The sequence below is a fragment of the Onthophagus taurus genome, chromosome 7 (assembly GCF_036711975.1).
Source record: "Onthophagus taurus isolate NC chromosome 7, IU_Otau_3.0, whole genome shotgun sequence".
Taxonomy (NCBI): domain Eukaryota; kingdom Metazoa; phylum Arthropoda; class Insecta; order Coleoptera; family Scarabaeidae; genus Onthophagus; species Onthophagus taurus.
In genome coordinates, this window is record NC_091972.1 from 1034086 (window position 1) to 1061174 (window position 27089).

At 35.7% G+C, this 27089-nt stretch overlaps 1 protein-coding gene across 1 annotated transcript; it reads right to left on the reverse strand.

Annotated features, from left to right (window-relative positions):
• Nucleotides 1-765: 765 nt before the first annotated feature.
• LOC111429519 (serine protease notopleural) lies at nt 766-27089 on the reverse strand. Its single transcript, XM_023065454.2, has 7 exons — nt 26457-27089; nt 19171-19270; nt 11470-13248; nt 6979-7251; nt 2577-2754; nt 1581-1849; nt 766-1527 (listed from the first exon to the last, which is right to left on the reverse strand). The coding sequence occupies exons 2-7, from the start codon at nt 19268-19270 to the stop codon at nt 1211-1213; spliced, it is 2916 nt and encodes a 971-aa protein (XP_022921222.2). The 5' UTR covers nt 26457-27089; the 3' UTR covers nt 766-1210.

A 27089-nucleotide genomic window follows, 5' to 3' on the forward strand; every position in this document is an offset into this window, starting at 1 on the left:
ACTGGTTAAATTTAAAAATTACTTAATAATTTTTATAACACAAAGATAATATTTGGCAGTTTTATGTTTTCTAACGTGAGAAATAGAAATTAGTTACTCAGATTAAATCGATGGACATCGCAGTTATCTTTTTAATCCCAAGTATTATCAACATTAGCATATTAAGTAAAAACTAACATTTACATTAAAATCAAACAAAATAATATACATTCGGCCTTCATATCTTAAGTCGTTCCCAAGGTATTTGCGTTTATTAGCCATATTAAAAAAGAGCTATTTATGTAATAAATGCGATTAAGCGATTTAATAAACCTAACAAGTAGTGGAATAATTTTAACTCTTTATCGAAATCTTGAAAATCATCTTGAAAATGTTTGATGTTTGGGTATTAAAAGTGTATAGGGTTGGGTCTTAACAAGGAAAAATGTTTATTTGTAACATATAAATGATTGAAATAGTTCTGAACTACTAAATCTGAATGTTGCTACTTCTAGGTCTAGTGTTAGTTCTAGTGGTAGTGTTAGTTTCAGTTCTTATTCAGAAAACGATAAACCATAGATTTTTATTGAACTAAAACAAGAACTAACACTACACCTAGAAAGTAAAAATTGTAATAATTATTTCTATATATCTATTTTGTTCCCTATTAAAAGCGTATGTAATGTGCGCTTGGGTTATAATACCCAGATAAAATTTGCGCATATCTGAGTTTATGATGCAATTATTGGGCTAAGACGTTTATATTAAAAATAAATTCGTTACTAATTATACTTAAATAAATAAATATTTATTTTACAAAATAAAAAATACAATTACATGCACCACTATTTACATAATTGTAATTACTTTACATCACTCGTATAAGATTTATGATTAAATCGACATAGATCAAAAAACTTGTAACTATTAAACAGTAATGTAACTTAATTGTATTAATAAAAAATTGCATACTGTCTTCATAGTTTTTCTAATTATAAATCCAGTGGAATATAAAAATTGCAACCAATTTAACCACATCTAAATCAAATAATAAAAGAAATATTCCACTGAAAATACGATTCTCTTCATTAATTTAATAATAACATCGTCTTTAGTTATTTTTCACTTATTTCGTTTCACATCGATACACATGGAATAACAAATATTTTTATTATGCTTAGCATAGATCTTTAAAATCACATATATATCGTATCCTTAATAATCATGTCCCTTAAAATTGAAGGATTTGATTGATCCACTCTCTGAATTCGCTTATCCGCGTGTACACACCGGGTTGATTCGGTTCTGCGCACCCGATGCCCCAGGATATCACTCCCGCAAGTAGAAAACGTTTATCTTCCCGTTGGATTACCATGGGTCCGCCGGAATCACCCTCGCAGGAATCGTAACCGCCCCTACCCCATCCAGCACATATGAATATATGCGGAATATGCTCGATGTAACCTGCTGACCTATACATCGACTCACACAATGTGTTGTTAATTACTGGAACTCGCACTTCTTGTAAAATATTAGGTAAAGGTCCATCTACAATTAAAGTAAAATTATAGTACTTATATGAAATAAAAATAATTATTTACCTTCGTATAGCCTTCCCCATCCAGTAACGTAAGCATTTGTTCCAATAAAATCATCATCATTCTGCGGCACACAAACCGGAAGAATATTTGGTTGGAACTTAACAGGTTCGTAAAACCTTAATAACGATAAATCGTATTCAAATGTTCTGGGGTCAAATTGGGGATGTGACGCAACAATTTGAATTCTTCTTTCTTGGTGTACGTACGGTTCCAATTCGTTTGCCAAGTCGTATTCGCCCAGCCGAAGAAGAAGATCACTTGGTGGTACCCTAATGAATTAAAAAAATCATTTCAATGCATTGTATAATTTTAGTTATAGAACATAAATTTATGTTATAGAGGAAGTTCTCCTGTTGCGAGAATTATACATTCGCATAACGAGCGATTGTGTTCGCTATTAATAAGTTCCAGAGCTGCTGTGTAAGTTTCCATTGGGCGACGTTCCGTGAAATTGTTAAACATAATTGATGGAGGGGAGATTCCACGTTAAATTATGTTCTTGATCGCGTGGATCTCTTTTCTTTACTGGTCGAGGTCTTTTGTTGAAAAGTTGTATCAAATTGCAAGGGGCAGTCGTGTATGCCAAGCCGCTTGGTCTGTAGAGAAAGAAATAGAAGGTGGAAAAGGAAGAATAGCCGAAGGAAAACGACATACATAAGGTGAATAAAGAGGTATAGAAGGAATACAAGAAATAGAAGGAGGAAGAGACGCCTTCAACCACTCGAGTGTGCAATGAAAAAACCTCTCTCTGATGGTATTTTGTTGGTTGGTGTCTTCTCTCACCGAAGGAAAGAGGAGAAGTTATGAGAATTTCACGCTCGAGCAAACTTGGATCATTTATTTTCTTTTCTTTTTAATGAACTTTGTCGTCATGAAAAATGTAAGAAGATAACAGAAAAGTTACAAACTTCCGGGAATTCTTAATATAACAATCAAAATAAAAAAGCGGCATTCACGCAACTCCACGATCTAATCAATATTTTTATTCCACCTTACCTTTCGACGCAATGAGCCGCAGTAATAGCCCAGTATTCACTTAAAAGAGCCGCTCCACACTTGTGAAGGTACGTAGACGTACGCCACTGTCTTAGGGATATTTGCCAAGGCCATTTCCCGAACGAGGAGTTGTCTCCGCCCACGATTCTCGCTTCCGGGTAAATCCTCCTTCCGCACACTGCAGCCAACAAAAGCGCTGAGCTTATTACCACCATCTCGGCGAGCGGGAAGTTGTTAATTTCGCGATAACATCCGCGAAACATTGAAAGGGTACGTTTATCGATTCCCTAGCGTTGGTCGCTAATTAGTTCTTGTGAAAATACACGTTTATTTACGGCTTCATCGATTTATGTTTAATTGTTACCTGTTATGTTGGTTAAATTATATGTTTTGTGATTAATTAAAGGTCTGGAAAGAATAAATTGGTTTAAAATTGATTTTTATACTACGTATAAAAAATTATATAATGAAATTTTAACTTGTTAGCAAGAATTATAGCAAGCTTTTTTGAATTTGATGTAGTTGTGTAGCCTGGAGAAATCGATACTCGCTAATTCAACAAGGTCATCAAACTTTATTAAGAATCTTTAGGAAGAGGTCGTAGAAAAATGACCTTCATGATAACTGGCGTGTGGTTAATAGGCCTCATACACCTGCAAACAAATTCCGCAAACTGACGTTACACAATAGGTTATTGTGCAAACCTAGTTACCCATTACATTACATTACATAGAATACATATCGGGTAGGCGGACCAACCAACCTTGCACCGCGACCCTAAGGATCTATTGTACCCCGATAGATATCGTTATCAAATTTCACCGTGCAGTCCAATGCTCTTAATGAACATTAATACCTTGCTCGGCGAAAGGTCATTCAGATCTTTTGAGGAGATAAACTGCGACCCAAAAATCGAGAATCTGATACGGTTAACGGCAGGGCAGTGGCACAAAACATGCTCAACCGTCTCTGCTTCCTCCGCACATAGTCGGCATTCAACATCGTCGGCTAAACCCAACAAGTTGAGGTGTGTTTTTAATCGGCAGTGCCCATTAGAACTTTTATGCTACTACGGGCAAGTCCTAAAATATTCCCGGATCTCATTCCAGGAAAACTGGTCCACAGTAGGCGAAGTCTCTCTTCAGCCCACAGTCCAATCCTATATTTGGCCATCGCAAATGATACACCAACTGCTGGTTCCGGCCCCACAAACGCTTCAGCGCTGCCATCTCGTGCTAGCTTATCTGCCGCTTCATTGCCAGTAACCCCAGAGTGATCCGGGACCCAGATCAGAGAGACTCTGTTATCACAACTCAGTGTGTTTAATGTTCTCTTACAATCATTAACCAGAGCCGACACCGTTTTCACGGCTTGCAGCGCCTGGAGAGCGGCTTGACTGTCTGAGAAAATTCGTACTGTCATGTTCTTCACCCCTCTTTCAAGAAGGATTTTAGCACCCATGTCAATAGCAAATACTTCCGCCTGGAATACAGTACAGTACGTACCCAGGCTGTAGGCTTGCTTAATTCGAGGTGTCTGGCAGTATACTCCTGCTCCTATACTCCTGCTCGATCCAGGACTGCCGCTCAGGCAGTACAATCTGGTATCGAGCATTAATCACTGATAGTGATACCGCCAAATCTGACGGCATTGATAGCACAGTATCAGTGCTTATAATGTCTTCCGCAGCCCATTGGTAGGACATGTCGGAACAGTTTTGAGCATGTTGCTTAAATCTGTAAATGGTTGTTCTAGCCACTTTCTCTATATGCAAATGCAGAGGAGATAGGCCAAGCAGAATCTCCATTGCTAGAGTTGGCGTTCTGCCTATCGCACCAGAGATTGCCAATCCAGCTACTCGTTGAATTCGTGAAAGTTTACTGATAACTGAAGTCTGTCGGACTTTCCTATACCAGGCTGCTGCTCCGTATGTGATCATAGGTCTAACCACAGTCACATAGAGCCAGTACAGTCTTTCAGGGGTAAGACCCCAATTTTTTCCACAAAGACTGCGACAAGTCCACAAGGATAGTCTAGCTTTGTGCAAAACTCCCTGCAAATGTCCATTCCATGACAGGGTTTTGTCTAGGATTACTCCCAGATATTTGACTTCCTTTGCGAAAGGAATTTCTTCACCTTGGATAGTTGGGCGGATTAGTCCATCCACCTTTCGCTTCCTGGTGAAGGGCACAACAATTGTCTTTTGCGGGTTTATTGAGAGGTTCTCTCCCTTACACCAAGCGCAAATGGTATCTAGGGTCACCTGGAGGACTTTAGATATCCTCGGCAAACAGGTTCCTTTGACCATAACGACAATGTCATCAGCATAAGCTTGTATTTCCACACCAAGGACTTCGACTATCGCAATCAGATCGTCAACTAGGAGGGACCAAAGCAGGGGAGATAACACCCCTCCCTGCGGGCAGCCACCTCCCGGCCTGAAGCGTATCGTATCACCGTGGAGTGAAGTAGAAACTATTCTATTATCTAGCATATTGCGGATCCAACCCGCTATAGTTGTAGTTACCCGTACACTATACACAATTTTATACTAACTTCAATTGCTTGTGTTGTGTACGCCTGGAAACATTGCTGTTGCGTTGGAAGATGGTGTTAGAAACAGAAAAAGGAAGCAGAGTGGTAACACTAGCACTAAAACTAACACTAGACCTAGAACCAGAACCATTCGGGTCTTTGCGCAACTAATTTTAAACAATTTTGAATTTCTGCAACCAGTTTGCCACAATTTTCGCAAAACAGTGATTGTTGTGCAATTTGTTTGTAGGTGTCTCTGTAGGCTGGTAGGCTGTAAAGTCCCTAGATTTACAAAGTACCGCGGTTTGACGCCATTTTCGCTCGAAAGTCAAGCGGGAAATTTAAAACTATGTCGTTCTATTGATAACATTACGCCAAATTTCCTTTCTTTTTTTCTCGTGGTACTCTGGAGAGTCGAAAGTCCTTCTTACTCCCATTTTTGCAACTCCAAAGGCAACAAGACGGCAATATTTTTGTAAATAAATGTTGAGATGCAGTAACAAGCTGTCAAACCGCCATTTTGGCTTGAAAAGAGGCTTCATGAACCGTGGTACTTTGTAAATCTAGGGACTTTAGTAGGCTGTTCCTACTAGAAAGTGCAAAGCAAAGATAAGTTAAAGATGAGTACCGAGACTATTATACCTGGGGTTGCCTGACCGATTCTTAGGCAGTATTTTTTCTATTCAAAGTTGGCAATAATACTTTCAGATGTACCAAGTTCAATGGCGAAATTTCTATATCTAATCTCTGATTGAGAGTCCATTTCTTAAATAATTAATTTGAATTTTTCTAAATTTACCAAATTTCATAAATATTTGATTGATAGTCATTAAAGTAAAAATTTTTGAAGAAACCCATCTATAATTAGAAGAATAATTAGTAAAGTTATAATGTAACGTTTCATCATAAAATGAAAACTTCTTGCTATATAATTATTTCAGCTCACACAAAAAGTAAATTTTAACCGCACTACTTAAACTCACAAATCACCATCTAGACAGAATGCAATGTGTCAAGTTTTAAGTAAAATCCAGTGTACCATTAACTGTACACACAATTCACACGTGAACCGCCGGTCATCGTTACTGTAATTGTACACTAAAAAATACTTAACACGTAAACGTCGAAAGACTGAAAATTTACTACAGTTGTTTGTATTTGCTTTAATTTGGTGCGATGTGAAGAAGGAGACGAAGTCGAAAGCGAACTGATTAAAGAAGCGAACCGCCTTTAACTCTCGTTCGCGCCCGTCTTATTATCGTCTATAATTTTTTTGCAGTTGGAGGTTGTTGCGTCCGATTCGAATTACCTTGAAAGTTCGTGGACCGATGGAACGGCCGGACGGATACGTTTAGCATTTGTGGGTTACTTCTGTAATTGCGCTTTTGTGCGCGAGATTCGTTGCGGTTAATGGGAAGGCAGCTCGTAGAGAGACAGACTGCGAATTCTCAATTCGGTCGAAAAACCTCGTCGCAAGCTATCTTCTACCGATCATTATGGAACATTAACGTGATGAACATGTCGACAACGTAAATAAATTGCTTTTACTGAACTCGACCAACGAGATTTCTTTCTGTTTCGTTTTTAATTCATCTGTTTGATAAACGTATGTAATTAGCATAAGGGTACCCTGTCCCACTTAATGTGCTCGTCTACAAGATTATAGAGGATGTAAATTGTATCCAATGAATTAATTAGAGCAATAACAATTTTATGAGTTTTAAGGCTTTTAATGGATACATTAAATGGAGATAAATGGTAACTATGGGTCTTTAGAGATAGTTTGATATTTTTTACCAAACCTTTAATTTAACCAATTTCACAAGAACTAATTTGCGACCTGTTTTATTTTTTAAATAAATCTGACCGTCTCTATAATTAGACATATTAAATGTCGGTTCCTCCACTTGATTGGTTGAATCGATCGTTGTAGAACCTTCTTCGGATGTCGATACGTTATAAATTCCACTCGAAGCTTCTGATGGAGCAATATGATCCGTTGTAGATGTAGTTTCCCCATGAATTAACGGTAATTTTGTTGTTGTTGATGTACCATTTGAGGATTGTGAAGAATGTTCTTCTACAGAGGAAACACTAGGAAGCATGACCCAACCGTCTGGGGTAGTCATTGGCACCCAATCTAAAAAATAAATACAAGCTAGTTAACATTATCTGGATTTTCATATATTTCCCGTATTTTCAATTCTGGGACACGCGAGAATACAGGAAATTTACGGCTTTTCAGGAGAATATTTAGTACGGAATAATGAGCATGAAAAACAGAGTCTGACAGTTTCAGCAAAATTCATGCATTAAACCGTTTAGCAGTGAATGATGTTTATCGGAAAAAAATACCTTTACCGTAAAATTACAAAATTGACATATGAAAGGTTATAGTGTAGCTAATATAGCAATAAAATATAACGGGGAATATAACTTTTAATGTGTGAATCGGTAATAATTATTGCAGATTTACCACAAACCGGTAGCCATTTTTTGACCCAACATAGAAATACAATTAAGTTGAATACATTCTTTCGCATTATACCAAAACTCATTAAATTTATTTGCTTTAGATAGCGTAATTCTTCAAAGATAAAAATATTCTTTCTATAAACATCATTCTTTCAGAACACTCAATAGAATCGCACACGTGTGTTCAAAGGATTACTTATACTCGAATGAAATTGCAGTAGGATTGGCGCATTATTTGAGTGCTAAAGCTCTCGCATTGGCAAGAACCAAGTTTCAGAGCTGGATTCATTGTTATCCGCTTAGAGAAGCGTATAATTTAAATTTTTATTTTTTCTCTTTATAAGCGAAATGTGGGTACGTAAACCGATTGGATGTACTGCAATAAGATTAAAATTAAGAATACTTAAATCCCGTTCCAATAAAATACCATTATCTTAAAATTACCACTCTCGGATAATATGCAAATTTTACTTTATCGACGAAGCTTTTACGTAAATATTTCACGAAAATAACGGTTCCATATGTATTAACTGATATTTAGTATAGCGAGTTGGGGGCGTCGATTGTATGAAAATGAGTTTTGTGCTCCTGGCGTTGTAGCCGCCGGGACGACAGGATCAATACGAACAGGCAACGCCAACATCCTGGAAGCAGTTTTCGCAGCACTCGATACCACAGGAGATACGATTATTTTGCTTCAATTTGCGCCGGACGTATTCGAAATAACGTAATAAATGAGATTGTACTAATTGGAAATTTAGATTAGCCTTTGCGGAATGTAAAGATAACGGTACCCTAACAACTCTGGAAAAACCTGGTGGATATTAAATAACTCTACGTTCCTTTAATTTTCACACGTTGCATGTTAATCTTTCAAATTAATATTTAATTTGTTAAAAATTACAATCAGATACATAGTTGCATCTTTTTGCAAACTGAGTTTTACAGTGAGGCGTACATCTCTTTATATTTAGACACTTGAGTAATCCTCTAAAGTCAATAAACTGATGTGTAAATCTTGTTCAAAAACAAATCTTAATTCATGCGAGAAGTCAAGTCCCAACTGGAAATATACCTGCAAAGAAATTCCGCAAACTGACGTTGCACAAGAGGTTATTGTGCAAACAAGGTTATCCATACACTATATACAATTTTATACATACTTCAATTGCTTGTGTTATGTTATGTTGTATCACTAGAACTAACACAAGACCTAGAACTAGAATCATTCGGGTTTAGCCGTCTTAAGAGACGTGCGGCTAAATCCGAATGTTTCTAGTTCTTGGTCTAGTGTTAGTTCTAGTGACAATGGTAGGTAGCGCTAGTTAACATAAGATATCACTATGTTGCATATTTTTATTGCACTAAAACTAGAACTAACACTATATAGACCTAGAACTAGAAAGTATCGAGTTTAGCCGTGCGTCTGAAGAACCTTTTCAAGCTCAAATTGGCACTAATCAGAATCAAAATGACATTAGTCAAAATCATATTGGCACCAAACAATATCAAGATGGCATGAAAAATAAATGCATAAATCGGTGTCAAAAAATTGTTAACTTATCGGTTATTGTCAAGTTTATGGTAATTTATTGCGAGATTTCAACTATTATATTCACACGAGATGCCTTATTTAAAGAAAAATGCTGCTGCAAATCTGAGGACACAGATTTGCGCTTTGTATAATGCCAATGGTGACTGGCGTAATCTTGCAAACGTACTACAGGTGCCAAAAAGAACCGCGTATCGATGGGTTAACAACCAAGAACAACCGGAAAAGCAGCGAGGAGGTAAACGTAGAGCTAAAATAACTGATGAGCACCGTCAATTCATGGAACGTTCAGTCGAAGAAAATCCTAAAATTACTCTTAAAGGATCCTTTCTTTGAAGACTGCTCGTAGAGAACCAGAGAACGCGAATAGTATTCAAACGAAAACAAGCAGGAGTATTTATGTAGAAAATTTATTGGATCTTCAAGCACAAACAATCATATACATGGACGAGACAAACTTTAATTTGTTCATATCGCGGCCTCAGAGTCGTTTAAAAAAAGGGACTCGCTACACAACAGTGTTTGCAGGTTGCAGAGGGTCGAATATTCACCTAATAGGATGCATTGGAAACATGGGGCTAATTCATTCCGAACTACGTCGGGGCTCTTTCAAGAAGCCGGAAGCAAATGAATTTGTGAGGCAATGCCTAAGAAGAGCGCAAGGCCTTTACCAAACTGGAGTTGCATTAGTTATTGATAATGCTCCATGCCACTCTACTCTACTTTACGTATTGAAGAGGTTTTTGCAGAAAACGAATTTGAACACCACACACTTTTACGACTAAGTCCGTACAGCCCTATGTTTAATCCTATTGAACAAGCGTGGTCTGCATTAAAAGCAGGAGTAAAAGCAGATATGGCTGTACAGCTAAATAACATCTTGGCTGGTGCTGATCGGGATCATCTGACTCAAACAGAATATCGAATGCAGAAATTAGAGAACACCGTTCATAATAATATGGACAAGATTACTGTTGCCAATTGCGCAATGTTTATTGCCCACATCCAACGATTTATCCCTTCTGCATTGAATATGCAAGATATAAATTTTTAAGAGTGTTATTTAAAACATAACTTTCTTAAGTAATATAATTGTTATCTACTGTGTTTGTAAGTCAATAAAATGTTTTTGCCCATTTCATTTTTATTTAATGCTGATATATAATTTTATTTCCATGTCAATTTAAAATTCATAAGTGCCAATATGATATGGACTAATGTCATTTTGATTTTGTTTAATGCCGATTTGCTTTTGATTAGTGCTAAATTTGTTGATTAATGCCAATATGATATTGTTTATTGCCAATTTCATATTGACTAATGCCATTTTAATTTTGATTGTCAATTTGATTTTGACTAATGCCAATTTGAAATTGACATTGCCAATATGATTTTGACTAATGTCATTTTGATTCTGATTAGTGCCAATTAGTGCTTAAAAAGGTATAGACCTAGAACTAGACTTAAAACTAGAAACATTCGGGTTTAGCCGTCTTAAGAGACGTGCGGCTAAATCCGAATGTTTCTAGTTCTTGGTCTAGTGATTTGTTCCAGTGACAATGGTAGGTAGCGCTAGTTAACATAACATATCACTATGTTGCATATTTTTATTGCACGAAAACTAGAACTAACACTAGACTTAAAACTAGAAACATTCGGGTTTAGCCGTCTTAAGAGACGTGCGGCTAAATCCGAATGTTTCTAGTTTTAGGTCTAGTGTTAGTTCTAGTTTTACACTAGCGCTATCACTAGAACTAACACTAGATCGAGAACTAGAATCGTTTCGATTTAGCCGTCTTGAGAGACGCACGGCTAAACCCGAATGTTTCTAGTTCTAGGTCTAGTGTTAGTTCCAGTATTACACTAGCACTATCACTAGAACTAACACTAGACCGAGAACTAAAATCCAACTAGAATCCATAATGCTAAATCTCATTAATATCAAGTTTTGAATCCTCCTGCAAACATGTCTTGATTGTACTTTGAATCGTTCATCCTGATTTTCGAATGAAAAGTGCAAGTATAAAGTAACACGTTTTGTGAACTGACCCTAAAGCTAATTCCATTTAGTTGCTACACTCTTTTAGCATGTTGCCCTCGAATTAGTACCGCCCGGCTAAGATTTGTATCACGTTCACCCCAACAATTTTCGAACCATGATCTTATCGTAATTTTACGCATACTTACCGTAACAATCTTAATTTTAATGCCATCGTAAAATTATTGTTAAAACTTTATCAATAATTAAAATGAACTTTGTTTAAAATTTTCTCAAAAGTGACAAAATTTCTTGAGACATTTAAAATTTAGTAGTATAAAATTTAAACTCACCTCCATCTGTTCCATTAATAATTGGTTCTTCAACTGATCCAGTCCACGTAACCAAGCTAGGTTTTGTGGTAGGTTCTATTATAGGTTTAATAGATTCAATTTCATTAGTAGCTGTATTTCCATTCACTCCCTCCGAAGATATCGACGTTAAATTCATAGTTAAAATATCATTTGATTCGGTTGTTGTTGCCATTTCTGGAACTTTCAATCCTTCTTCCATTGGGAACAAACCAATTGGGTTTTGTGTGGTTAATAAAATTGGCAGTTGTTCAGTTGTGCTTATTGATGGTTTATGTGTAGTTGCATTTATGGTTGTTATAGGTTTATTTGTTACAGGTTCACTTGTTATAGGTTTAGTTGTTGATGCGGATAACGTTATGGAGGGAGTTGTAACTGTTGTTGTAACAGGTTGTTTTGAGGAAGATGAAGTATTTTGGGTAGTTTGAATAGAAATTGTGGAACTTTGAGTATTATTAGAGGAAGTACTATCAGGACTTGTAATCTGGAAAGAATTTGACGCATTAATAGCTGGAGCTTGTAATTCATCTGAAAGTGTAAATCTAGGTGGAGATTCGGTTACAATTGGTTTCATCGTCGTTATAATCGTGGTTGAACTTGGACGTTTAGTTTCTATTAACTCTGGTCTCGTAGTTGTTAATTTTTCAACTTCAGTTTTTACCGTAGAAATTTTTGTTACGATTTTTATTGGTTTTGTGGTAGTCGTCACCTTTCTGGTTGGTTTACTCGATGGTCTTGTAATCGGTTTTTGAGTTGGCCTACTGGGTTTCGTTCTAGTTGGTTTTATGCTGTTCGGTTTCGTCGGTCTGCTGGATTTCGTGGGTTTTGTGGTTACCTTGATCAATTCTGGACGTGAACTTGGCGAAGAAGGTCTTGTAACTAAAGGTACACTAACAGTTATTGGCTCTTTTGTCTCTTCAGTCACTACATTTACGTGAACCGTTGGCCTTTTCGTTGGTTTATAAATCAAGCTACTCACGGTCGGTTTCGAAAATGTTACAAACGGTTTTAACGTTGTTTGTATTTCGTTGTCTACACTTTGAAAAGTCGTTAATTTAAATTCGTTTAGTTCCGTTATCGGGTCTTTTGTTATTATGATAGGAATTTTTGAAGTTGGTTCTGTCCTTTTATTTGTGGTTATTATTATCGGTGTTGTTTTTCTTGTGGGCGTAGTTGTAGTTGATGTTGGTGTTGGAGTCGTTATTTTTTTCGTTGATGTGGTTATGAGAGTTGTTGTTGGAATTATAGTTGATGGAGTAACTGTAGTTGTTGGAGTAGTTGTAGTTATTGGGGTAGTTGTTGTTGAAGTAGTTATTGTTGTTGGAGGAGTTGGAGAAGTAGTTGTAGTTATTTTAGCGGTTGGTTTCGTTGTCGTTTTCTGTGTTGGTTTCTGTCTTAGTTCTTGTAAAGTACTACTACTAACACTAGTGGAGATATTTGCTAAATTTGTCGAAGTTTGCGTATATTTTTCTGGATTGATTGTGGTAGCTAAAGAAGTTTCTCCGTCTAATTTTTCTGTGGTATCCAATTTTAAAGGAGGGTCTCGGTGTTTATCCGGGAAAAGAGCAAGTTCGATATTGTTATCGATGTCATTCGATATGGATTCGATGTGGCAGCAAGAACCGAAGTAAAACCTGTCGATGCAGGTGCCTAAGTGAGTTCCATTAGCCTTGAAGCAATCGATGGCGAACATGCAAACTCCGCTCAGACTATTTTTTCTTGATATACACGGAAGATTTCTAATATTTCTTCCTGTTGTACCTAAAAACAATAAAAATATAATTAGCAAGAAACTAACGGTTAAAATTGAAAGAGAGAAGTTGAAAGATTTCTATTAAGTTCTCGAATGAGTCAACTTCCAAAAATCCTGACCCACTTTTGGATCATGTCTCCGATGACCTTGAAGAGACACGGGTTCCACTAACGGGTTCCACACTGACCTACAACGCCCTCTTACGCATTCCTAAGTGGCATACACGGAATCGCAATCATAAAATTAAATTAAAACGAATTAAAATTCGGGTGCCATAAACGAATGTGATGAGTGAGATGAAGCAGTTTTGCAGTGTTGTGTGTTCATTGATGCCCATTATGTAACGGTGTGCGCATTCCTCTCCAAACAGCTGACTTGTTCCTTCTCTCTCTTCCTTTGCCCAGCATCCGGCAGAGCTCCTCCTTCCTCTATCTGGGGCTTTAGGTCCCGTTACCTTGGCCCAGTGGAAGTATCGAACGCTCGGGAGAGGAGGAGAGTTGTAATAACGCGTGCCTGAAAGACGCAAATGGAGCACTACCATTTCACCAGCTCTATGAATTATTTAACTAATGCGAGTGTACATTTGCAAATAATGTTTGATCCGCCTTATATCATTAAGTTCAATTCTTTATTACAATTTTGCAAGAACAGTGTCACTGTCACGGACAGTGTTTCCCCATACAATATGTAGTTCATTCACACATTCCACAATGCAAGAGAAATTGTATATCGGAAATTCCAGCAGCGATATAAATGGAAAAGGTAACCGTGCCAACTTGACAACAATTTTTTCTTTAATCATTTATATATAGCGGTACATTTTAATTGCCCCGAAGAACACCTATTGAGCAAAGAACGTAATGTGTATAAATGGCTCATGAAATAATACAGTAAAGAAAACGTTTTAATTTTAAAGCAACTTCACGGTCCGCAGATTTTATTTTATATTTAGTACGCTTTGTTGCCTCATTGTGTTTATAACTCATCCTAATTGGGTAACCTAAACCGCTATGATACTACGGTTACAATAACCCCATTCATAACACAAAAAAGAGAGCACTTTAAGGTACAAAATTATGCTTGGTGATGATCGAAAGAGGTAACTGTGCCATTTCCCATCGATGTTTAAAACAAACTTACAAACAATAATGTAGAAAGTGAACACTGTCCCGCATATAAGATATTTGTTTATGAGAATGAGTAATGTAGAAAGTTGGGATGACGTATTGTTAAAATATCATTTAATTTTTGTTGAAATAATCTCCCTTAAATTTTAGAAAGTTATAATGAATGAATAAATTGACTTTCTTGTATAAATCAATTGTTGAAAGATGTGCAGTTGGTATGAAGAGAATTTTTTTTCCCATTCTCCAAAAAAACAAGCTCAACAATTACATTATCTTATATCAAAGTTTGAGTCATAAATAGAATTAAACATCACTCAGATATCGCATGATGTGTATTCACATCATCATTCGCCTCTGTGAGTCATATATCAGTAAATCTTGAGGTAATTTCAAGTTAACTGTAGAATATAATTGGTATTGGCCAACGTGAAGGCTGACCACATTTGCGAATTTTACTATATAGAATGAATTAAGAATCTGTTTCCAAGTATCTGTATTTATCAAATTTGTCCATGTTAAAAAATACTTTGAAAACAGTAAATGTCGAAACCCCAAAAAATTTCCTAATATTACAGGAAATTGTGAAGAGGAGTCTAAACATCATCTAGGTTATTAGGAAAGTTTTAATGTGAACTGTTGATAAGTCGATGTTTTAATTATACAGGATGTTTATTTCAAAACTTTCCACCTCAATTTCTGTAAATCCGGAAGTTTAAAAAGAAAATCGCTGAAATAGGTAAAGAATAAAACCAAGGGGGACAACTTTTTATGCAAAAATTGACTCACTCACTTCAATCCCCCGCCGCCAGAAACCAACCCCTTAAAAATCTTAAATGGAAAGGGGTGTCAAGTGATACCTCATTTTAAAGGTCTTTTAAGGTACTACATGTTAGTATTTATTTTTTTTAAATTGATCGATTCGTTTTCGAAATTTTTGCGAAAATCTTTGTTTTGTATTTCCCGTTTTAATTAATATTAAAAACTTTAATCACCTTCTTAAAAGCAAGAATACGTAATCTTTTATTATTAATTTATAAAATTAAATTACCATGTTCGTTTTTACAACAACCATTAAACCTTTATTATTTCGGAGCAATCCGAAATCTTTGATATTTAGGTTATTTTGACAATGATATATCTACGTCTGGCGTCTGTCAGAGATATTTAGAAAAAACGATTTCTGTTTCATTTTTCTTTTCTTTTAGGTTTATTTGATTATTACTTAAACAACTTTTAACTGCTTGAAACGTTCTATTTTATTTTCAGTTATTTAATTATGTACAAAAACTTTTTGCAGAGAAAATCAACTTAATAATAAATTGTTCAAAGTGTTGTCCGTTATTAGCTAAACAATGGTACAACCGTTGTTCAAAACTACGGCGCACATTTTCAAAAACTTCTCTGACGAAGTCCTTCTAAATTTTGAGATTGAGGGGTAAATACAACAGACTTTAAATGACCCCATAAAAAAAAGTCTAATGGCGTCAAATGTAGTGATCTGGCTGGCCATTCTATAGGACCTCTTCGTCCTATCCATCTGTTTGGAAACGTATTATCTAACCACTGTCGTACTGGGAGAACTACTGAGATTGGTCTTGTTGAAAATGTAATTCATTCTCATCAAGTAAGGCATTTTCTTCTCTATCCAACTGATTCTCGAGAGCTTCCGTAATTAGTGGATTGATAGTATTTTCTAACATATCCAAGTACACTTCGCCGTTTAAATTTTCAGGATATTGTGTATGCCCTTCTACAGTCAGATGAGGGTTTTCATTACTCCAATATCTGCAGTTATGTTTATTTACAAATCCATTTAAAGAAAAAGTGCATTCATCACTAAAGCAGATATTTTTCAAAAAATTAATAATAGTGGTCACTTCTTCACAAAACTGTATTCTCCTGTCAAAATCGTCTTCAGTTAGCTCTTGATGTATTTTCAATTTATAAGGATGGAATTTGTGAAGTTTTACAACTTTATGAACAGAACCCAAGGATATACCAGTTGCACGAGATACCTGACGCAATGAAGTATTGGGGTTGATACCGAAATGACCCAACACTTCCAGTTGAGCGGTTTCATTCAAAACTCTCGACTCATTATATTTTATGTTGGCAACGGACCCAGTCTGAGTGAATTTCTTCATGATCTGGATGCCTTTCATTAAAAACTGTGGCAGTTCGTCGAGCACATTCATTTTGGGATCCATACATTAATACAATTTCAGTCCTTTCCTGCGAACTGTAAACCATTATTGCTGTTTTATTTAAATAACTTTGTTAAGTGTATAACACAAAGTTGTTTAAGTAATAACCGAATAAACTTATGTTTAGAATTGCACTTTTATTTTATTCTTTTCTCGCACTGTGAGCCTGCCTATAACTCGTTTATAGAAAGAGAAAAATTTCGTCTCTTTTTTTCCTTTTTTTGGCCATTCGAGTAATTTTCATACAGGTTTAATGTAAAATACTTTAGTGTTTAGTTTTCTTAAATATTTCCGATTGCTCCGTAATAATAAAGGTTTAATGGTCGTTGTAAAAACGAACATGGTAATGTAATTTTATAAATTAATAATAAAAGATTACTTATTCTTGCTTTTAAGAAGGTTATTAAAGTTTTTAATATTAATTAAAACGGGAAATACAAAACAAAGATTTTCGCAAAAATTTCGAAAACGAATCGATCAATTTAAAAAAAATAAATACTAACATGTAGTACCTTAAAAGACCTTTAAAATGAGGTATCACTTGACACCCCTTTCCATTTAAGATTTTTAAGAGGTTGGTTTCTGGCGGCGGGGGGTTGAAGTGAGTGAGTCAATTTTTGCATAAAAAGTTGTCCCCCTTGGTTTTATTCTTTACCTATTTCAGCGATTTTCTTTTTAAACTTCCGGATTTACAGAAATTGAGGTGGAAAGTTTTGAAATGAACACCCTGTATAATATTTATTTGGTTATTTCTTTCCATCTCAAATTTAATCTAAATGCAATAAAACATGTGTGTATTTATAGATGGATTCTTTTAATTTTAGCTCTACCGGTTGCGATCAATACATTTAATCATCTTCAGGAGCAACGTCAGTAAATATATTTTCAAAAGACATATTTGTTAGTTAATTAGGCTGTTATCCTCTTACTCTTGATCCTTTAACTCTTCTTTTCCTTGTTATCCAGTTATTCAGAAATATCCAATAAGCCTACCATGCAACAATATGCGCCATGCGTTTCTTTACTTTAGTTTTTTTTTTTTTTAAAGAAAAGAAGAGTTAAAGGATCAAGAGTAAGAGGATAACAGCTTAATTAACTAACAAATATGTCTTTTGGAAATATATTTACTGACGTTGCTCCTGAAGATGATTAAATGTATTGATCGAAACCGGTAGAGCTAAAATTAAAAGAATCCATCTATAAATACACACATGTTTTATTGCATTTAGATTTTAATTATATGTTATTTCATCGTCAAGTATAGTAAAATTATTAGGTGGGAAAGCTGCCAAAGAATAAGTAATTTTAATAATAATGAATTATGAACATATGAGAAGATTATCGTTACCCAGAATGTTGCTGTAATCATATATTACTTCAATAACTTACGTGCTACATAGGAAAGAATATGCTAACATCTTGTCTTTGTCTCAAGAAATATTCACCGTCCGAAATATTAGTTACAGCTAGATTTATTAGTCCCATAAATTTAAAAAGAAAATTATACTTAGAGAAACTTTACAAATAATATTTAAACGTTTTTATGTCCGGGTATCATAAAAATTAGCTGCGCCTTCCTGCTACGATCTTATCACCTTCCGACTAACTGCACATGCCATAAACAGTTAACTAAGTACAAGTAAACACATTTCCCTATTTACTAGAGTACCAAACATTCATCAATAGTATTTCCTTTATTTTTCCTGTTTGTATAAACGTTAAAGACTTCTTTAATTCTACAATTTTTAATTTAGATGACATCTCTTGCGTGAATATCTCCTTTGGCGGTAACACACGAATGTGTTTTGTTACGTAACGGTTCTCTTCTGCATACGAGTACGTATGGGCACGGCGTCCAATAGGTCTGTGTGACACTAAACGGAATGAGGTCGAATGGAACTTCAGCTGAAGACGTGAAGCACGTGGGCGGAATATGAATTATTCTGAACGAAGTGCTGTGTCGGGAACTTTTTTTGCGGAAGATAGACGCCGACGCTGTGAATCATTGGCAAGGTGAAATTTATGTTATTGGAGCTGCTGCTCCCATTGAAAGGAACTGGTTTATGGCGAACCTTTTTCTTATATTTCGTTTCGTTTGTCATATTTTCAAGAAAATGATTAAAAACAACTTGAAGGTCGTTTTTGTGTATGTAGTGTATTTCACCTACACCTGCAAAACGGTACATTCCAGTTCCTTCGACGAACGTCGTCGGTTTTCGTTTCCTTGTATGCTAACTGGGTTACCGGAATTTTACTTCACTAACATTACGGTTTTCTCTTGGCAGCTTCACCACCCTTTTCCCATTCCATTCATTTCACAAAAATCTAGAAAATTAGATGTAATTTGAAACTGCCCATCTGTTAATGGAGATGGATTGTGAAATCACCTGACGATACTAATGATTCAATCAGGTTCGTGGAGAAGGTGGACCGTTTCCTGCTGAAAGTGGCACAACAAAAGTAGCCGTGTTTTTGTTGTCCGAACAATGCTGATTCACTCTTGGAAAAGTTCGCGACACGAATTCTCGAAAATACCGATTATAACCACAAGGAATTAAATAAAATAAAGAAAAATTAAGTTAAAATAAGAGTAACTCACCAATATTGGCAGTGATGTAAGCTGGTTGCATGTTATATACAGGCGATGATTCTATGGTTGTAAAGAAATAGGCTACAGTTAACACAATTATTGGCAACATCTGTAACAAATTAAAAAAAATGATTAATAGTAAAAGGTTAAGTTCTTAGTTCGGAGAAGAGACATCAATTAATTGAAACATTCAGCGAAATCTAACACGAATAAGTCATCATAAATTGGCGAGTCATCTCACGCTTGTTCAGTTTGAAGGGATCTTAATAAACCATCATCGTCTATTTTATTTATTCACGCTTGCTTTTGCTTTTTTCTTCGTACACGTTTATTTTTTATGTTGTTTCTAAGCTTATGACGTTCAGGTCATTGATCGCCGGATCCCATATTTGACGTAATTAACGCTATCTGCTAATCGTATAAGGACAAACCAATGTTAAGGCGGTGAAATAGATTTATTTGGTATCTTAATTAGTGTGTTTGAACGGGTTTTAATTAGAAAAACGAGAAAAACACATTAAAAATGATTTCATCCCAAACAAAAAAGAAATGAATTTTTAAAAATTTAATATTTCTCGAGTCGAACATTCATCGACCGTAACGGTTCTGAAACTTTATACAAAGCGCGGAAGTGTCTCTGTAGTAAAGGAATTCTCTAATAACGACACCCTTTCTCTACCCTAGGCATTCACTAGCATATTTTCGCATGTATTTTCCATATACGCGAGACAGTTACGGCGATTACGGGAACTTATTATCGAGCTTGTATCACACTTTGTATTGAATATTCCGAGCTTAAATGCATAACTTAAACAGATACCAGAACTTTACCCAAAAACAATGTTTTATTCATCCATTCAACATATTCTATCGAAGTTGGATGCATTACTTTTAGCGATGTGTTCCGTATTGATTGGTTATAATGAATAATTGATGGTTGACAACAATAATTTGATGCGTTTATATACTATAAAATGTTAATTTAGCGAATTAGGTATCTGCTTAATTATTATAAATGTTAATTTAATAAAATTTGAATGAAACGCGTTTAATATAATAATTCACATTTTGAATTATTATATTAATTTATAATTGCATTGAATATTTTGTAGCCTTAGTTCTTCTCTTAATGACCATCAGTGATCATTAAATCAGAACCATTTAAAACTCGTGCAAACGTTTAGCCTTGGTCCAAGACGATCACACGGTAAAGATAAATTCACGTAAAGTTATGCGCGAGTCTTTTCTTAAAGACTGGAGAGTAATTAACCGACCTCGTGCATCATAACGCTAGACTTAATTGGTCCATATATCAGCCGGTGCCGGACATTGGACGTGCTTAGGTTGGACGTTCACGACTTCACAAACCGTTGCTTCTAAGTTCCTAGCTCTCACACGCGTGAGTTCTTTTCCTTTTAGGAGAAATTTTATCTTTAAGTATGCCTTAAAGTAATTCATCCACATCAAAGAAGTTAGCCCCCAATAAAAAACATTAATTTAGTTAATCCAAGCACGGGATTCGGAACATTTTAGAAAAAAAGTTTTAGTATACAAGTTGTAGCCAATTTTATTCTTAACAATATTGCTTTTTTACACTTTTGCTCCCACAATCAGATGCATAAATATCGCAAAAAATTCGAATACATAGGTGAATTAGATGATATCGTGAGCGTCCATACGTGTATAAAGAATGACCCGATCACGGTGTCATTCTGAGGGCTATACAAGCCTAACGGGAATGAATTGAGATCGGGCATTTTGTAATTTCGATAAAAAAAACCATTGTGAATCGAATAACGTATAGATCTTGATCATCGAGTACATCGTTTACGAGATATGACCATCTAAAAAAGGTCATTTTTGTGTTATTTTCGTATACCTTTGTAAGACGTTTTAGCGGAATTCAAAGGAGATTTCGAATCAAGCATTTCCACTTCCGTATTGGCCAATGATTAAGCTTTTGAATAAAATATTGTTTGTCGAAATCGGTTGAGAAGTTCTCTTGTTAGAATATTTTAGGTAAAATTTAATATCAAAAGTGGCACTTTTCCTACTATTTCTCATAGTTTTTTCCAGGTCTAGTATGTTCTACTTTTCGTTCAATAAAAATATACCACAATCTAAGACTGAATAAGTATTAAAATTAGAACTAAACTAGACCTAGTCACTCAAGACGGCCAAATCCGAATGATTGTAGTTCTCGGTCTAGTGTTAGTTCTAGTGATAGTGCTAGTGTAAAACTAGAACTAACACTAGACCTAGAACTAGAAACATTCGGATTTAGTCGCACGTCTTCCAAGACGGCTAAACCCGTATGATTCTAGTTCTAGTTCTAGATCTAGTGTTAGTACTAGTTTTAGTTCAGTAAAAATATGCAACATAGTGATACCTATCTTATGCTAACTAGCACTACCTACCCTGTCACTAAAACTAACATTAGACCTAGAACTAGAAATATTCGGATTTAGCCGTATGTCTTTCAAGACGGCTAAACCCGAATGATTGTAGTTCTCGGTCTAATGTTAGTTCTAGTGATAGTGCTAGTGTAAAACTAGAACTAACACTAGACCTAGAACTAGAAACATTCGGATTTAGCCGCACATCTTGAAAGACGGCTAAACCCGTATGATTCTAGTTCTAGTTCTAGATCTAGTGTTAGTGCTAGTTTTAGTTCAGTAAAAATATGCAATATAGTGATACCTATCTTATGCTAACTAGCACTACCTACCCTGTCACTAGAACTAACATTAGACCTAGAACTAGAAATATGCGGATTTAGCCGTATGTTTTTCAAGACGGCTAAACCCGAATGATTGTAGTTCTCGGTCTAGTGTTAGTTCTAGTGATAGTGCTAGTGTAAAACTAGAACTAACATGAGACCTAGAACTAGAAACATTCGGATTTAGCCGCACGTCTTCCAAGACGACTAAACCCGTATGATTCTAGTTCTAGGTCTAGTGTTAGTGCTAGTTTTAGTTCAATAAAAATATGCAACATAGTGATACCTATCTTATGCTAACTAGCACTATCTACCACTGTCACTAGAACTAACAGTAGACCTAAAACTAGAAACGTTCGGATTTAGTCGTATATCTTTCAAGACGGCTAAACCCGAATGATTGTAGTTCTCGGTCTAGTGTTAGTTCTAGTGATAGTGCTAGTGTAAAACTAGAACTAACATGAGACCTAGAACTAGAAACATTCGGATTTAGCCGCACGTCTTCCAAGACGACTAAACCCGTATGATTCTAGTTCTAGGTCTAGTGTTAGTGCTAGTTTTAGTTCAATAAAAATATGCAACATAGTGATACCTATCTTATGCTAACTAGCACTATCTACCACTGTCACTAGAACTAACAGTAGACCTAAAACTAGAAACGTTCGGATTTAGTCGTATATCTTTCAAGACGGCTAAACCCGAATGATTGTAGTTCTCGGTCTAGTGTTAGTTCTAGTGATAGTGCTAGTGTAAAACTAGAACTAACAATAGACCTAGAACTAGAAACATTCGGATTTAGCCGCACGTCTTCCAAGACGGCTAAACCCGTATGATTCTAGTGCTAGTTCTAGATCTAGTGTTAGTGCTAGTTTTAGTTCAGTAAAAATATGCAATATAGTGATACCTATCTTATGCTAACTAGCAGTACCTACCCTGTCACTAGAACTAACATTAGACCTAGAACTAGAAATATTCGGATTTAGCCGTATGTCTTTCAAGACGGCTAAACCCGAATGATTGTAGTTCTCGGTCTAGTGTTAGTTCTAGTGATAGTGCTAGTGTAAAACTAGAACTAACACTAGACCTAGAACTAGAAACATTCGGATTTAGCCGCACATCTTGAAAGACGGCTAAACCCGTATGATTCTAGTTCTAGTTCTAGATCTAGTGTTAGTGCTAGTTTTAGTTCAGTAAAAATATGCAATATAGTGATACCTATCTTATGCTAACTAGCACTACCTACCCTGTCACTAGAACTAACATTAGACCTAGAACTAGAAATATGCGGATTTAGCCGTATGTTTTTCAAGACGGCTAAACCCGAATGATTGTAGTTCTCGGTCTAGTGTTAGTTCTAGTGATAGTGCTAGTGTAAAACTAGAACTAACATGAGACCTAGAACTAGAAACATTCGGATTTAGCCGCACGTCTTCCAAGACGACTAAACCCGTATGATTCTAGTTCTAGGTCTAGTGTTAGTGCTAGTTTTAGTTCAATAAAAATATGCAACATAGTGATACCTATCTTATGCTAACTAGCACTATCTACCACTGTCACTAGAACTAACAGTAGACCTAAAACTAGAAACGTTCGGATTTAGTCGTATATCTTTCAAGACGGCTAAACCCGAATGATTGTAGTTCTCGGTCTAGTGTTAGTTCTAGTGATAGTGCTAGTGTAAAACTAGAACTAACAATAGACCTAGAACTAGAAACATTCGGATTTAGCCGCACGTCTTCCAAGACGGCTAAACCCGTATGATTCTAGTGCTAGTTCTAGATCTAGTGTTAGTGCTAGTTTTAGTTCAGTAAAAATATGCAATATAGTGATACCTATCTTATGCTAACTAGCAGTACCTACCCTGTCACTAGAACTAACATTAGACCTAGAACTAGAAATATTCGGATTTAGCCGTATGTCTTTCAAGACGGCTAAACCCGAATGATTGTAGTTCTCGGTCTAGTGTTAGTTCTAGTGATAGTGCTAGTGTAAAACTAGAACTAACACTAGACCTAGAACTAGAAACATTCGGATTTAGCCGCACGTCTTGACAGACGGCTAAACCCGTATGATTCTAGTTCTAGTTCTAGGTCTAGTGTTAGTGCTAGTTTTAGTTCAATAAAAATATGCAACATAGTGATACCTATCTTATGCTAACTAGCACTATCTACCACTGTCACTAGAACTAACATTAGACCTAAAACTAGAAACGTTCGGATTTAGTCGTATGTCTTTCAAGACGTCTAAACCCGAATGATTGTAGTTCTCGGTCTAGTGTTAGTTCTAGTGATAGTGCTAGTGTAAAACTAGAACTAACACTAGACCTAGAACTAGAAACATTCGGATTTAGCCGCACGTCTCTCAAGACGGCTAAATCCGTATGATTCTAGTTCTAGATCTAGTGTTAGTGCTAGTTTTAGTTCAATAAAAATATGCAACATGGTGATACCTATCTTATGCTAACTAGCACTATCTACCACTGTCACTAGAACTAACATTAGACCTAAAACTAGAAACGTTCGGATTTAGCCGTATGTCTTTCAAGACGGCTAAACTCGAATGATTGTAGTTCTCGGTCTAGTATTAGTTCTAGTGATAGTGCTAGTGTAAAAGTAGAACTAACACTAGACCTAGAACTAGAAACATTCGGATTTAGCCGCACGTCTTGCAAGACGGCTAAACCCGTATGATTCTAGTTCTCGGTCTAGTGTTAGTTCTAGTGATAGTGCTAGCGTATAGTGGTGTAAAACTAGAACTAACACTAGACTAGATTAGTGTTAGTTCTAGCTTTAGTTCAATAAAAATATGCAACATAGTGATATTTTATGCTAACTAACGCTATCTGCTACTTGCCAACTATATTAAGAGAGGTGCAGCTAAATGTAATGTTTTTTCTACTTAGTGTTAATTCTAATCCTAGTATTAGTCTAGTTTTATTTGTTATTCAGCACTGGTTTCTATGGAAATAATTTTTTGTATATTGCATCTTAAGTGAAATTCACTGTATAGAAAATTATTGTGTGAACTAGTCGCTAATTATTACAGCATATGTATACGCGTCAATAAAATCAAAACGAATATGTCGGTTTCTCATTAAATCGGAAATTTAATTATAGTTAATGCGAAGATGTTTCGACGCGTTATAAAGTCGTTTTACAACCTGTCATTATATCTAAAAAAAAAGTATCAGGCAATAATGTTTTGCTAAAGTTTTGCAAGAAAATGATTAGGAAGTTTCAACGTGGGAGTTTAAAGAACCCATTTTTTGTTATAACCATTCGCACGATTTAAACAAATTATCTCGGCATGGATCGACGAAATGAAAAAGTAGCAACAAAAAATTAGCGTTCAGATTAAAATCTTAGCGGTTAATCTTCTCAAGACCATTGTTCACCCGTCGACAATGTGCTTCTTTTTCTCTTCGAGCGTCCGGTAGAAGCGTCTCCGCCGTTTTTCAAGCAAATATAATTACCCGGGTTTACCAGCAGAAGATTCCCCACCTTGGTTACGGCGGGTAGTCTACCTTGAGACACAATTAAAACCAACCTGCCCTTGTCTATACCCATCCGGACGCAATTAACACAACTTACTTTAACAAATTTGTTTAAAAATCCAATAGAAATTAGAACAAAATTCAATCTGAAACTTTCTGCTTTTAAGTAAACTGTTAATTTAGTTAATGGGTGACATTGGTTATGGACCGGACAAGGCTGGTTACGTGTCAGAAACTGTAAATGGAATTGCACTTCGTTAAGGAAACGGTGTCACGGCGGAAGGTGCCCAATTTCCTAACTCCTAACACACAAATTCATTTAGCACACAAACTTTCAAATTGATTTAAGATAGAAGCTATGATTTTCACGTTATTAATTGAAATTTATATAAAAACAGTGTTATATAAAAACTTACGTAGTATTAATGAGATTCCAAGAGGCAGTTTATTAAAACTGGTTAAATTCGCTGCGTGTTAAATTAAAAGTTTCAAGTGTTAAGTGGGGTTTTTAATCTAACCACATAATAAACTAGCATAAAATTATTAAAATTTATCCACATTTTTGGCAACCACCATAACTAAAAGAATTTAAATGGTATTTACTTTCTCTGTGTAACCCGCGTATTCTTTACAACTATTGTATAGGTCATGTCCTGTTAACAAGGGGGTGAAAGTTTCCTCATTTCATCTTTTGTCCAATGACACCTGAGCTTAATTTTACCTGAGAATGTTTTTTTTAAACAGATTGAAATTATCCTTTAAATTGTTTTTAGCTTAAGAATTTCAACAATAGAGAATTACTAGAACCTAAGAGTACGTCAAAAATGGTAAGTTACGCACGACTAGTTTTGCTAACCAGGAAACATCCTGACTCCTCATTCAACATTCTGCAAGTGTTCGATCTCATCGTGGACCGATCAACATTGTATGTATAAATAGATCTAACTGTATGTTTGAAGTGACAATCGCGACGAATAACGGAACGGAAAAATAGTTGGTAAGAAAAAAACCTATATTTTAATGTGACAAAAAGTACAAACAAAAATTATATGTAAATAAATAACCAAAAAAAAAATGACTTACCTTCTAAGGACTAGATATAGGATTTAAAACAAATAATAACAAATTATGTCGCGACGGTAGTCTCGTAATAAATTATTGTTAATAATAATTAATATAATAATAATAATAACAATGGTTTAACAACTTCTTCAACAAACTAAGTTCACTATCTAAGAGTGCGCATGGTTTTGTAGGAGTTTCGATTAGTGCGCGCTCTTTGGATTCAAATATACGCGCGCTGTAGCCTGGTGGTCATCTCCAGGGACGCGACTATGACCGCTGCGGAGCTCGTATGGTACTAATATAAGAAGAAGGTTCTTCTTCTGCCACCGGTGAAAAAGCACGCGGAGGGTCGACAACCTCCTCAGCGACGTAACGTTGGTGCAGGTACTCCTGGAGGGGAGGTACCGTTAGATATTTACTTCAGTGATCGAGTTGTAAAAGAATTGCCGGCTCCCTGTGCAGGTGCCCCCTTCAAATTTACAACCATTTCAGTCCAAGAAATCACAGCGTAACTTCTTACCTTTCTCTTAGGCAACTCCTTTGACACCGCCATTTAACAGGAATCATCAATTTCTTCGGGAAACCAATAAAGAAATGAAAAAAAAAACATTTATAATTTTTATTATAACCATAAAATATATCTTGACAAAA